The sequence below is a fragment of the Rhineura floridana genome, chromosome 21, assembly GCF_030035675.1.
Source record: "Rhineura floridana isolate rRhiFlo1 chromosome 21, rRhiFlo1.hap2, whole genome shotgun sequence".
Taxonomy (NCBI): domain Eukaryota; kingdom Metazoa; phylum Chordata; class Lepidosauria; order Squamata; family Rhineuridae; genus Rhineura; species Rhineura floridana.
In genome coordinates this window covers 18,182,161-18,194,666 of record NC_084500.1, presented here as the reverse complement: position 1 = coordinate 18,194,666, position 12,506 = coordinate 18,182,161, and the positions used below count along the sequence as shown (strand labels likewise).

At 47.1% G+C, this 12,506-nt stretch overlaps 1 protein-coding gene across 7 annotated transcripts in view; it reads left to right on the top strand.

The window, feature by feature from the left end:
- SPECC1 (sperm antigen with calponin homology and coiled-coil domains 1) overlaps positions 1-12,506 on the top strand; it is a 124,318-nt gene that overhangs the window by 23,633 nt on the left and 88,179 nt on the right. For all 7 annotated transcript variants that reach the window (XR_009759882.1, XM_061605237.1, XM_061605239.1 and 4 more), the window contains exons 2-3: positions 4,679-4,852; positions 7,139-7,274. Coding sequence is in view for 6 of the 7 variants with exons in the window: in XM_061605236.1 (XP_061461220.1) it covers positions 4,679-4,852; positions 7,139-7,274 (310 nt within the window). In the remaining variant the exon portion in view is untranslated. The remainder of the gene's footprint in view (positions 1-4,678; positions 4,853-7,138; positions 7,275-12,506) is intronic.

The following is a 12,506-nucleotide window of genomic DNA, read 5'->3' as shown; positions in this document are numbered from 1 at the left end:
TCTGTGAAGAGGACTCCTCAGGGCCTAGGCTCGACAGGATTCTCACAGCCGCGCTAGCCGGGGCTGATAGGAGTTGTTGTGGTGCATACCATCTGGAGGGCACCAGGATGGAGAAGGATGGCGTGCAGACGATAATGAGCCAGGTGAACCCCCACGACACCGGTTTACTTCAAGGCCATTTCCTATATTCTTAACTGCTGGAGATTCCGTCCATTTGAAAAGAGGAACTCCAGATCATCAGGCAAAGGGCAGACTTTGCTGGGTACCCAAAAGATAGTGACAATGGCACCAGGCAGACATATCTTGCCTTGAGTGCCACACACAGGGTGCCACCACTGGGAAGTCCCCTCTCTCTGCTAGCCATCCGCCTAATCTCGGCAAACCCGTTTCATTGGGGTTACATCCCTGCAGTGACAGTCATTTCACGCCCTCCTCTGTCAGAGGCCTAGGAAACAGGCTCTCTCAGAGGTCTAGAAAGGCCAGGGCCACTTCCAGCTTTTGAGATTATTATTATAATAATAATTTTTATTACTCAATTAAATTTATTACTCTCTTTTCTTCACCAAAGTGAATCCCTAGCCATAATAAAATAATATTCTTTTAAAAGATTACTTATGATAACAAAATAAGGCACACAAAAAAAGAGAGAGTGAGATGTAACAAATATTTTTCTAGCCTTCCCCCCCCCAAATGCACTAATTATTGAGGGAAAATCTAGCTTTCATGCGATGTCACATATATATTTTTATTAAGATTTGTGGCCATTTTTTAATGTGACAAAATCTGTATTGTTTAAGGGGTGGAATCTTTTTTTACCCAATTACATCTCTTATCTGCTGGCATTTTCAGCTCTGAGCTGAGAGTGTGTGTCACATTTTGAGTACGAGATGTACTTAAAAACAAGGAGCAAAACTCGTCACATGCCAGAAAGTTAACATTTGAAGCCCCCTCATTGAGCTTGAGACCCAGGCTAAATGCCCACCCCGCTTCCCCCACAACCGACCCCTATTAGCCCTGCGAGCATGGTGCTCTTGGACTGCAGATCTGAGCAGAAAGAGCTTATTTTAATTTTTTTAAAATTTATAAACATTTATATACTGCTATTTTAAAAAAATCAAAGCGATTTGCAACATTTAAATACAGAATAAACCCATATAAAAATTAAACGTCATAAATAACTACTGCAGCACAACGTTCTCTTGTTCTCCATCAACAAGCTCTGCCTGCCTGCCTGCTGAAAAGCATTATCTGTGCTGCAGATCATCCACTTTGGCAACCGTTGTCCCCGCTGTTGGCTTCCTTTGCCTGGCAAAGTTTGCAATAGAGGTGAGTCAGACGGGATGGTATCCGTCAAATGTGGTTTCAAAAGGGCTGCAAGAGTCTTTTTCGGCCTCTCGTATCTTGGCCACGCCGATGTTTCCTGGCTTCCACAGACTCCATTAGGGCAGCCATAGCAATCTCCCCACCCCACCGCAAACACATCTATCTATCTATTGGAATAAGGTGGGGCCACAGCAGTAGATCACACAGAGATGCGACAGGAAGTGTCCTCTCAGAGCAGATTACCCTGCTGAGCCTTTGCATCAGGATCAACTGAGCGATCGAATTGTTCCCCATGCAAAGATGTGACAGAACTCCCCCCCACCGCCAATGAAACCTAATTGGGAGGCAAGGCCAGTGACTCATTCAGAGACTTTAAAAACAAGTAGACATAATAAATGTATCAAAATATAGATAAAATCAATAACTTTTAAAACAAATATATGTTTGGATAGGCTTGCCTAAGCAAACACATTTGTAGCAGGCGCCCAAAAGAGTACAATGAAGGTGCCTGCCTGCCCAATATCAATAGGCAGGGAGTTCCAGAGAGTAGGTGCCACCACACTAAAAGATTGACTTCTCAGAGGTGCAGGATGAGCATTATGTGGCGCTTGTAAGAGTGCCAGTTTTGCAGATTGAGTGGGGACATATTGTTGACGTGTGTGCATTGTTGCGTGAAACAGCATACATTACATTGGAGTTAAGTTGAGCAAGAAACTTCTTCAGAGCATTAGAGCATGTTAAGAGTCTTTATTAAGACATTATGGCCAAAGGCTTAAGAATAAATACATGTTGAGTTTCTTCAGTCACCCCCCTTCTGGTACATTTCTCTCCAAAGGTAAATACAGAAGAGAACCTCTCAGTTCAGAGGCAATACACAGAAGACACAGCTTAACACAGATAGCTGCTAGAACTTTTCCCAGTTTATCGTGATGGCTACCATAGCAACGGCCTTGGCAGTCCGTTCCCAGACTGGGCAAAGACATAACTCCCCCTAGTTACAGTTTTTCAGACTTGATGGAAAACAAACTCAGTGACAGGGCGGTTCAATGGTCAACACATATGGGGTCAAGTGAACCTTCAAGTAAACAGATCCCAAGCTGTTGAGGGCTTTACTAATGGTAACACTTTGAATTGGGCCAGGTATATGATCACACTAACATATAAAGCCCTAAACTATTTGGCCCCCCAATATTTGAAGGAGCGCCTCCTCCCACATCAGCCTGCGTCGGTGTTAAGATCCCCATTGGCAGTGCTGCCCCCCTCTAGTTTGAGGTGCGTGAAAGGGCCTTCTTTATGGTGGCCTCCCCAGTTGTAGAGCACCAGCATTGTGTGCTTTCAATGATTGGTTAAGATGTGCCTCTTTTTAACCCTGCGTTGTTGCTCTCCATTGCTGTTCTGTTAATGGGTGGTTTTTGCACCTGTTGGACTTTTTAAAAAAATGACAATGGTATTTTGTTTTTAATTGGGGTGTTTTTTATAACCCTCCCTGGAACCATACAAATACTAAACAAAATATTTTTTTTCGGTGGCATGTCTGTCGCACAAATCTGGGCGCCAGGCATCTGTGAATCCAGCATGCAGTGGATGAGGGAGCACACAGATGTATATATTTAAAACCTGCCTTTTAATTCACTCCCGCCCACTCCCCTGCCTTCAAAAGAGGCTGGTGTTCGTGACATCCGGTGCAGAAAAACCACACTGGGAAAGCAGAAACTGCGGCTTAAGGACCGTAGTCGTGGGACTCCTGCAGGAGACAACCCCCTTAACCCTCTCCTGGGGTGATACTCTTGTCTGTGTGTGTTCATATGGACAAGATGCCTGTTGATAGTAGGGGCAGCAGAGCAATCAAGGTTTCTCTCCAGTGCAGCTTAAAGGCAGGACAAGGCATCTTCCCCTGAGGGGAGAGGACAAGAAACAAGGAACTCCTTCCCACAGCTGTCACCGCTGGGGCATCTGCAGAACCAGACGCAGCAACAGCTTCTTCTTAAAACAAATAAGCTGTCTTCCATTTTATTGCAACTTTTTTAAAAAAAATCAGTACTTGTAATACTTTTATGTAAACCGCTTTGTGAGGTCTCCCGCCTGAAAAGCAGCATATAAATGCCTTAAATAAATAACGATAAATAAATAACAGAATGGGACTTCTGGAGCAGACCTCTCCCTCCCACAAGGTAGATCAGGGTAGGTGGCCTGGGTGATTCAACAGGTAGGGTCAGGAGTGGCTTCTGCCTCCTGGTTTTAGATGAGTGCTTTTGCCTGGCTAGAATGTGTCCTGCAGCCATGATGATGCCTCCTGCTTGCTGGGGTTGAAGGCTGGAGAGAGGTAGATGTCTGTGTGTCTGCCTGTCTGTCTATATAACACCTCTGACTTTTTGTGTGTCGTTGAAATGTTAGAGGTTAAAGTCACGTATGTTGCTCCACCCACACTCTTCCCCACAGTAGCAAGATGGAATGTATTTCTATTCAAATAACGCCATTGCTTCTATATTTGTAATCTATATAGATAAATCAGTGTGAGTAAATTTTATTCAACTCCATACTCCCTTTGACCTTTTCTTTTGGTGATGTGCAAGAGGGAGATTGTATTGTACTGTACCTCTATTCAAACAATAGCAATTATTTCTACACTAAAGCAGACCTTTAGTGCTGTGGCAGCGGCCCTTTGGAATTCCCTCCCCTTAAATATTAGACAGGCACCATCTCCATTGTCTTTTCGGTGCCTACTGAAGACCTTCCTCTTTCAACAAGCCTTTTAAGTAGAGACCTTATCCCAGTCTACGTCTGTGTTGGAATTGCTTTTTAAGATGTTTTTAAAGCTTTTTCTTTTTTAAATATGTTTTTAAAGATGATTTGTTTTTATAAGTTTCAAAGTCTTTTGTTTTTAAGATGTTTTAGTGTTTCCTGCCCTAGGCTCCTTCTGGGAGAAAGGGTGGGATATAAACTTTTATTATTATTATTATCATTATCATTATCATTATTATTATTATTAACTGGTTAGTACTTGGATGGGAGACCGCCTGGGAATACCGGGTGCCGTCGGCTTAGAGGAAGGCAGTGGTCAACCGCCTCTGAATACCTCTTACCATGAAAACCTATGAATGTATCCAAAAAGATTCATAGGGTCGCCGTAAGTCATAATCGACTTGAAAGCACATAAGAACAACAAGAATAATAAATTTGCATCTATACTTATAAATTAGGATGTGCCAAAAATGTCAAACTGTGTGCTCTCTTTCTGCCTTCTCTTTTGGGTGATGCATAAAGGGCCTCCCTTCAACCCAGGATCTTTCAGAAACGTTTGCGGCATCTTTCTCCTGCCTCATGCCCTCCTCCCTTTTCTGTGTCTTTCCTGCAGACTGACTCCCCATTTGGAAGGAAAATGAAGGGTGCAACCAGGCCGTGGAGTGCCGTCTCCAAACAGGGATGCCATGGGACGGAACGAGGGAAAAGTTTGCCCCCCGCCGCCTCCGTGGGCATGAAGCCCTCCAAGTCCTCCACCTCCCTTGCCTTCGACTCTCGGCTCAGCAAGGTGAGCAGGGCAGTGTGTGGGCCATGCAGTCCCTGAACCAAAGCCAGGCCACCCACGGGTGCTTAAAGTAATTGGTCTCAGTCTCTCTCTCTTGTGTAGAATTGGAACTCACGGACATCCAGTGAAGCTGAATGCTGGAAGATTCAGGAGCAGTGGTGCCTGGTGGCTCCATGTCAGTGGGGCAATGGAGTCCACTCTGGGTTTTAGTCCACACTTTCAAGGAGCACCTTGGACAGCTTATTGGAAGTTCCTACTAAAACCTGGAGAGGATTCCACTGCCCCACTGACATGAAGCCACCAGCCGTCACTCTCCAGGAGGATAGGCCAAAGCTGAGTAAACACCATACTTTTAAAGCTCATTTAAATGACAGGACTTCCCCCAAGAATGCTGGGAACAGTAGTTTATCCCTCACAGAGCTAGCACCCTTAACAAACTACAGTTCCCAGGATTCTTGGGGGAAAGTCGTGTGCTTTAAATGTATAGTTGTGGATGCATCCAAAAGGGCCTCTTCACACAGCGCAGAATTAAAGAATGGGATTTGCTCCACGAGAGGCAGCGACGGCCACCAACTTGGATGGCTATAAAAGAGGATTAGACAAATTTGTGGAGGGGGAGAAGGATCTCAGTGACTACCAGCTACAATGACTATGTTCTGCCTCCATGGTTGGAGACAGTGTGCGTCTGAAAACCAGTGAAAACTGGACTAGTTGGACCATCGGCCTGATCCAGCGGGCTCTTCTGGTGTTCCTTAGAAGGCAGGAAGTTGGGTTCACCTTTTTCCCCATGAGCAGTGCTGATTGCTGCTGTTTGGGTGGTGGAAAGCCAAGGAGATTATTACGGGACATCAAAGGGTTTGCCCAGAGATTTGTTCCAGAAGCATACGAGGTCAGGAAGTCAGCCTTCCTTCCCCTTCTTCTCCCTCTCACCACTCCGCAGAAAACCAAACCAACTCCACAGATTTAGGAAAACTCTGCCATAGACATCACGCCCTTCAGATGCCTTGCTTTCCTCAGCCGCTCGGCGGCTTGGCTTACCCAGATGGGGTTGCCTTCCAGTTGGGCCTCCAAATCCTACATTTTTGTGAGTCGGCGTGAGAGAATTAAAAGGGAGCAGTTTGATGTTGACATTGCTGCTGCTGCTGCTTTAGCCTGCAGAACTGTTAGCCTGTTTCTGATTTTTTTCCCCTTTCTGCATTTCCATCTGCTTGGTTAAATACTTCTCTAGAAGAGCCCGGCTTGCCTTGGGTTGTTGAGAGCTTTTTTTGGAAAGAACTGCTTAAATCTTCACGAGAGTGTGTGGGGGGGGTGCTGGCTCCAGGGCAGGATTGAAACTTTCCAGGGGTCCCCGTCAGGGCAAATGTAGTCAAGCCCTGAACAGTGATGCCTTGCAAAGAGAAGCGATGTCAAACGAAGTTGTGAAAGGCCAGAGCTTATTAAGCAAAACATCATGCCTGGGGCTGAATATGGCCGTCCAGGCCTGTCTAGCTGGCCCTCAGGACTCAGTAGACCACACCCCCTCCCCAAGGCACAGCCATTCCCGATCAAGCGCTTTTGCCTGGCTGAAATGTGCCTTTGACCTGCGATGACGCCTCTTTCTGGATGGAGGTTGGAGAGAGATACATGTGAGCATTGTGTGCGTGTGTATAAACCTCTGTTTTTTGCATGCCTGGAATATAGCTTACTTTATGGAAGCAAGAGTCACATCCATTGCTCCTCCCACTTTGGCCTCTGGCCCCGCCCACCAGTGACCAGAAAGATTCCAATAAGCAAAGGCGGCCCTCCAGGTGGAAAAGGTTCCCCAGCTCTGAAACAGAGTGCCGGGGTGGTGGGGTTGTAAGGATAGGAAACAAAAGCAAATAAGCCAAGCGTTGCCTGGCTGCCGCACCAAAGAAGGCCCTGCTTCTTCCCAGATGATGGTACATGGAGGGGGGTTGTTTCATTTCCTGGGCTCGCAAGTCCAGGAAGGAGCAGGGCCGGATTATCCATTAGGCTTAGTAGGCTGAAGCCTAGTGGCCCGGAGCTCTTGGGGGCCCGTGCATAAGCTAAAAAAAATTATCACGGGACAATATCTTCTGAACCACCCGACATCCCCCTGCTTCACTAACCCTTTTCTCTGCTGTTTTTTGCCATTTGCCATCAATCAAGATGGCGGCCAAGGTCTCCCTAAGAGGGCCCCAAACACCAATCAGCCTAGGGGCCCTCCTCAGCTTAATCCAGCCCTGGGAAGGGATGTAGGGGCAATGCAAGCCAAGGCCTCCCTTTGCCTGATGCTCTCTCCTCCTCCAGCTGAAGAGAGCCAGCAGCGAAGACATGCTCATGAAGCCGGGGGTCGTCGCAGGCTCAGGGGGCTCCCGGCTGAAGAAGACCATCACGACGGGGGCCATTTCCGAGCTGGCCGAGAACCGGCTGCGGCCCACCCCAGGTAGGGAAGCACCTGTGGACAGCTGGCTGCTTGCACCCCGTTTCCACCAGGACAACTAAGCTAACCCACTCGTTGGGATCTGATTCAATGCTGCTAGCCATTGCCTGGGACTGAGCGACAAAGGAGGCGGCCTCATATCAGGGTCCAGGTCTTTGCCCACCTAGCCCAGTGCTGTCCACTCTGATTAGCAGCGGCTCTGCACTGTTTCAGGCAGACCCCTCTTTGGAGATGCCGTTGGGGACTGAACCTGCGTACAAAGCAGATGTCCTGTCACTGAGCTGCAGCCCTTCCCCGTAATGGATGGGATTCATTAATGAATGCTAGATGCCTACCAAGCATCACCGCCGAAGGTTTCACCCAAAGGGCATTGTGCCTTTGGGTTGTCTCTTGGAAGAATCATGGAGTTCGGAGTACTACTCTCCCCCTTTGATTTCTGGCTACCTCTGTGAGCTTGAGCCCTAGAGTGAGAGACTAGGGTGAGGCCAAGAGGTTCAGAAGAATTTGGGGGTCAACTGTGAATTTGTTTGGACCCTTGGTGAGAGCCAGGGTGGATGGGCGGATCCCTGGGTGAGAGCTAGGAGGCCAAGAGGTGAATGGGAGGTTGTCAGAAGGAGAAAGGGCTATCATCACTGCCCAATTATGACACTGCTATCAGCATATATTTATTAGTTGGTATTGGTGATTTCATTGTATATTGCGATAAGGTGTGGGGAACCTTTGACCCTCCAGATGTTGCTGAAGTACAGCTCCTATCATCCTTGGCCATTGGCCATGCTTGCTGGGGCTGATGGGAGCATCATCTGGAGGGCCAAGGGTTCCCCAAATGTGGTCTAAAATATAAATAAATAAAAGTGCTGAAAAAGGGTTTCCCCATTCCCTGGCCTTTAATGTGTGTTTGCTGTGGGTCATACAAAAATGAGGAGGGTGAGATGTCCATAAATTCGGGTGCTGCTGTTGTTTTTTGAAAGGGGAGATGAGAGCAGAGGGTGAGTTTGATGGATCAGGAGTGTCCTCTTTAATTGCAATCGCCCTTTCACATTGTTGCAAATGTTGCTCCTTGATTACGTGAGATTCTTCCCTCTCTTTGGCTTTTGTGAATCTTTTTATCAGAGCACCTGCTTTGCATGCAGAAGGGACCAGGTTCAATCCCTGGCATCTTCAGGTAGGGCTGGGAAAGAGCCCTTGCCTGAAACCCTTAAGAGTGGCTACCAGTCAGTGCAGGCAGTACTAGGCTAGATGGGACCTGTGGTCTGACTCAGGACACTTCCTGTGTTCCTATTTCAACCCTTTATTCAAAACCATGAGGAGTGGAATCTTACTTTACTTTTAGGGGAAGGACAGCATCTCCAGCTAGGGCTGGGAGAGATCCCTAAACTGAAATGTGGACAGCTGCTGCCAGTCAGTGTAGACTGTACTGAGCTGGATGGACTAGCTGGAGGCAGCTTTCTCATGTAGCCAGCAAAGGAGAAATGAGCTTGAGTTTTTGCAGCTGACAGAAAGGTCTGCGTATGTGTGCACTGTTGCTTTTGGAGAAGGTGGGAGCTAACTGACGCTGTGTTATATGTTTACCCGGCTGACTGATAGTATTTAGGGAAACAAATGGATGTTACAAATATTTACATACCCTTAAATCTCTGACACATTCTCACTCCTCACATGGGGGCTGATTCTGTCAAAGGTGTGCAGTCCTTCTCCCTGGACCTTCCTGTCACTGGAGATCCGGCAGCATGAAACCATGGTGTGTGTATTTTTTGGCACATCTTGAACAGGGCTTGACTTTGAACTCAGGTCAGGTTTCCCTGTGCTCCCCCCCCTCCCCGCGCCCCAGTCATTTATGCAATCTGACCACTGGAGGGCACCCGTGGTCAGCCTGACCGTGTGAACAACTGTTGCATGGAGCTACCTGCTCAGACTTTGCAAGCGGAAATGCTCCCCGAGTCCTAATACGTTTGGACGAGCTGCGTTCCAGTTTCCTTCTCGCTCCAGCACATGCTTGCAGGCGCTTGCAAAGGCACTCCTGTCTCCGCTGGGATAAATGCAGCAGCCCTGGCCAGCAAAGGAAAATGTACATAGTTTGTCTAGATGAGTTAAGATTCTCCCTGGCCCCTGAGCCTAACCTACTCAAGGCAAATCCATCTCACCCGTCGGAAATTAAAATAGCAACACTAATTATTTGTTCATGTATTATTTCATTTTATTATGACATTTATATCCTACCTTTTCCTCCAAGGAGCTCAAGGGCAGCATACAAACATGGTTCTTCCCCCTTCTGAATTTTATCTTCACAGCAGCCCTGTGAGGTAGGTTAGGCTGAGAGACAGTTGTCAGGGGTGTAGTTGTCCAGAGTCTCAGGGGGTCTTAGACAACTTACTGTTTTGGGAGCAGGGTCCCTATGTCTCCAGCATCCTACAAGCCAATCAGCATGAAGGAGGAGTGTCTTCTAACATGCTTCCTTGTGCTTTCCTGCTGATTGGAGCCAGAGTGAAAAGAAGTGAGCCGGCCACTGAGTAGCTCCCTTGTTATGTTGATTGGCTCCAGGAGATGTCTGTTGTTGTGGGAGAAGGCATTAATAAGGATCTCGTTTTCAACTCAGCAGCAAAAAAGGGACAGGGAGGGGGGGTGGCTGTGACTGTCATGAAGGGACCCTGCACTTCTAAATGTGACACTACACTCCTGACAGTGGATGTGGCCTAAGGTCACCCAGCAAGCTTGATGGCCATGTGGGGATTTGAATCCTGGTCTCTCAGGGCATAGTCTAATACACTCCACCAGTGAACCACACTAGGGTGATTTGTGTTGCCATCCATTACTTCCATTGTGAATGGTCCCTGTTAGGGATATTCAATTCAATTCACATTTAAAGACAAACGTGCCAAATCCGCATCTTCTGAAACAATATGCAAAGTGAGACACAGCCGTAGTTTGAAATTTGCATTTGTTCTCCCGATTTAGCAAGGTGTCTGTCCGGCCAATTTATGTGAACAAAAATGCATATACTGTGGTAAAGCGTGCGTACAAATGCATATGTTCATGGAAATGACATACAAAAATGCATTATATTAGGGGAAATTGCTTTGCAAAACTGTGTATAGTGGGCAAAATTGAGTCTGTGGTGTCGAGGTTAGAGTGTCAGAGGAATCTTCTGTTTGAAGGACTGTACGGTTTAAAGGCCCATAAGAAGAGACATCTGCGGCCTCGAGGGGCAGCCAACCTGGCACCCTCCAGATGTTGTTGGACTCCAGTCCCCGTCATCCCTGACCATGAGCCACGCTGTCTGGGGCTGATGGGAGTTGTAGTCCAACAGCATCCAGAGGGTACCATGTGGACTGCCCCTGAGTTAGCAGCACCTGGATAAATCAGCACATGTGAATTCCCTTCAGACCGGCCCGCTTTTTTGTTTTTTAAGCGATGGGTAAGTGACTACCCTCCTGGAATGCTTTTTGGGCAGGCGTTTGCCACCGATCTGGAATTCAGGCACGCCTTGCCTGCCAACATTTGCGCCCGAACCAGGTTGAATAGACTGGTAGGCCTAGGCTTTGCCGGCAAATAAACAGGCGTTCCGGCGAAGCAGCCTGAACAGAGTAAACAAACCCTCCTTGCTATGTGCTTGCAAGGAGAGGAATGGAGGATTGTGACCGTGGGTGGTGTGTGTGTGTGTGTGTTAAAGCCCCGCTTGGTATAAATGGGCATCTCCTCGCTTTTCTTTCCCCAGTGAAGTCTGGGCTCAGTTGGACCTTTTGTGGGCAACTGTCAGGCCATTCCCAGCAGGGAGAAGTCAGAAAGCCAAGCGCATGCGTTTCAGCAAAGGATGAATCCAAAACCCTTTTCCAATAACCTCAACCACCCTACCTCCAACCTGGGGCCCTGCAGATGTTTTGGACTGCAGCTGGGGCTGATGGGAGTTGTAGTCCAAAACATCTGCAGGGCCCCAGATTGGAGAAGGCTGCCCTAAACCAACTAGGGGACCCAATTTAGCATGCTTGTTCAACTCTAGTATTTAATAAACAAACAAAAAGACATAACACCACTCACGTCATGATTAAATTTTTGAAATCTTGTTGTTTTTAAAAAAGTGGGGGGTGAACTCTTTGAATCACCCCCTGATGCGGTGGAAATGTTTTCTAGTCGAATTTCAAAACTTCACTTGGAAGCTTTTAGACGGGAGATTAGACAAATTAACGGAGGATAAAGTTGTCAAGGGCTACGAGCCACGATGGCTGCGTGCTACGGCCCATCCCCAAAGCAGGTGGGTGGTAACAAGCAGGTGAGGACCATCCTGATCGCTTTCAAAGAAGGGTGGGATATAATTGCTATTAATAATGATTAATTATTGATAATAATTTATTATTTTAAACGATAAAATAGATAACACTCCCTTTTTTTAGCCGGCTTATTGCGCTAAGCCCTGAGCAGGTCAAGGAGGAGACTGCCTCTGTGCAGAGCTATGTGCGGCCTTCATTTCGCTTGGGATTGCTCATCCACAGCTGCCACCACATGCTGCATTCTCATACATGGAAGAGCACCTCTTGTCATTTATGGTCTATGCGCGGCCATGACACCTGGACCAGAAAGCAGCAGTCAGATGCAGGGAAGGCTTGCGCCTTCAACCTTGCCATTTTCTGCATCGCGTTCCTCTTTTTTTACACATTCGCGTATCCCAGCAATAACTTTTTTTAACAAAAGAACATAACTCTTGCTCGCAGTCTTTCACAGTTGGTCAAGAGAGAAGTCTTGGCATTGGTCTGTCTTTTGTCCCTCATAGCTGCTGTAAGGGGTGTGTGTGTAAAATCACACATAATTGTGATTAACAAAACAGAGGCTTTTATTCTTCTAGCAAAACGTAGAATAAAATACAATTACATGTATATTTTTAACAGAATCCTTATAGAAATCTAGAGTGAGCTTGGATGAAGTTCTGTTTGTTGCTTTTAAACTCTCTTTCTATATATATATTCTGTAAAAGAGCAACAGGAAAGCTTAGACCCCTTTGTGCCCAATTTAATCAGCATTTTAATTTCCCTGTAAAATGTGAACAGGCCCTAATTAGTCTCAAAGCAAAGGCCAGGATTCCCTTTGAAGGCCAAGCCTCACCAGGCCTTTTGCGTGGGGGGGCTTGCCTTCCAACCAGGCGTCAGGTTTGACAGGCTCTGGTTTCTTGCGATCTGTCACATCAAAGCAGAATGAGGGGTCTCAGGCGAGGTCCCCGGACCTTTTGGCTCAGTCAGATTGTCT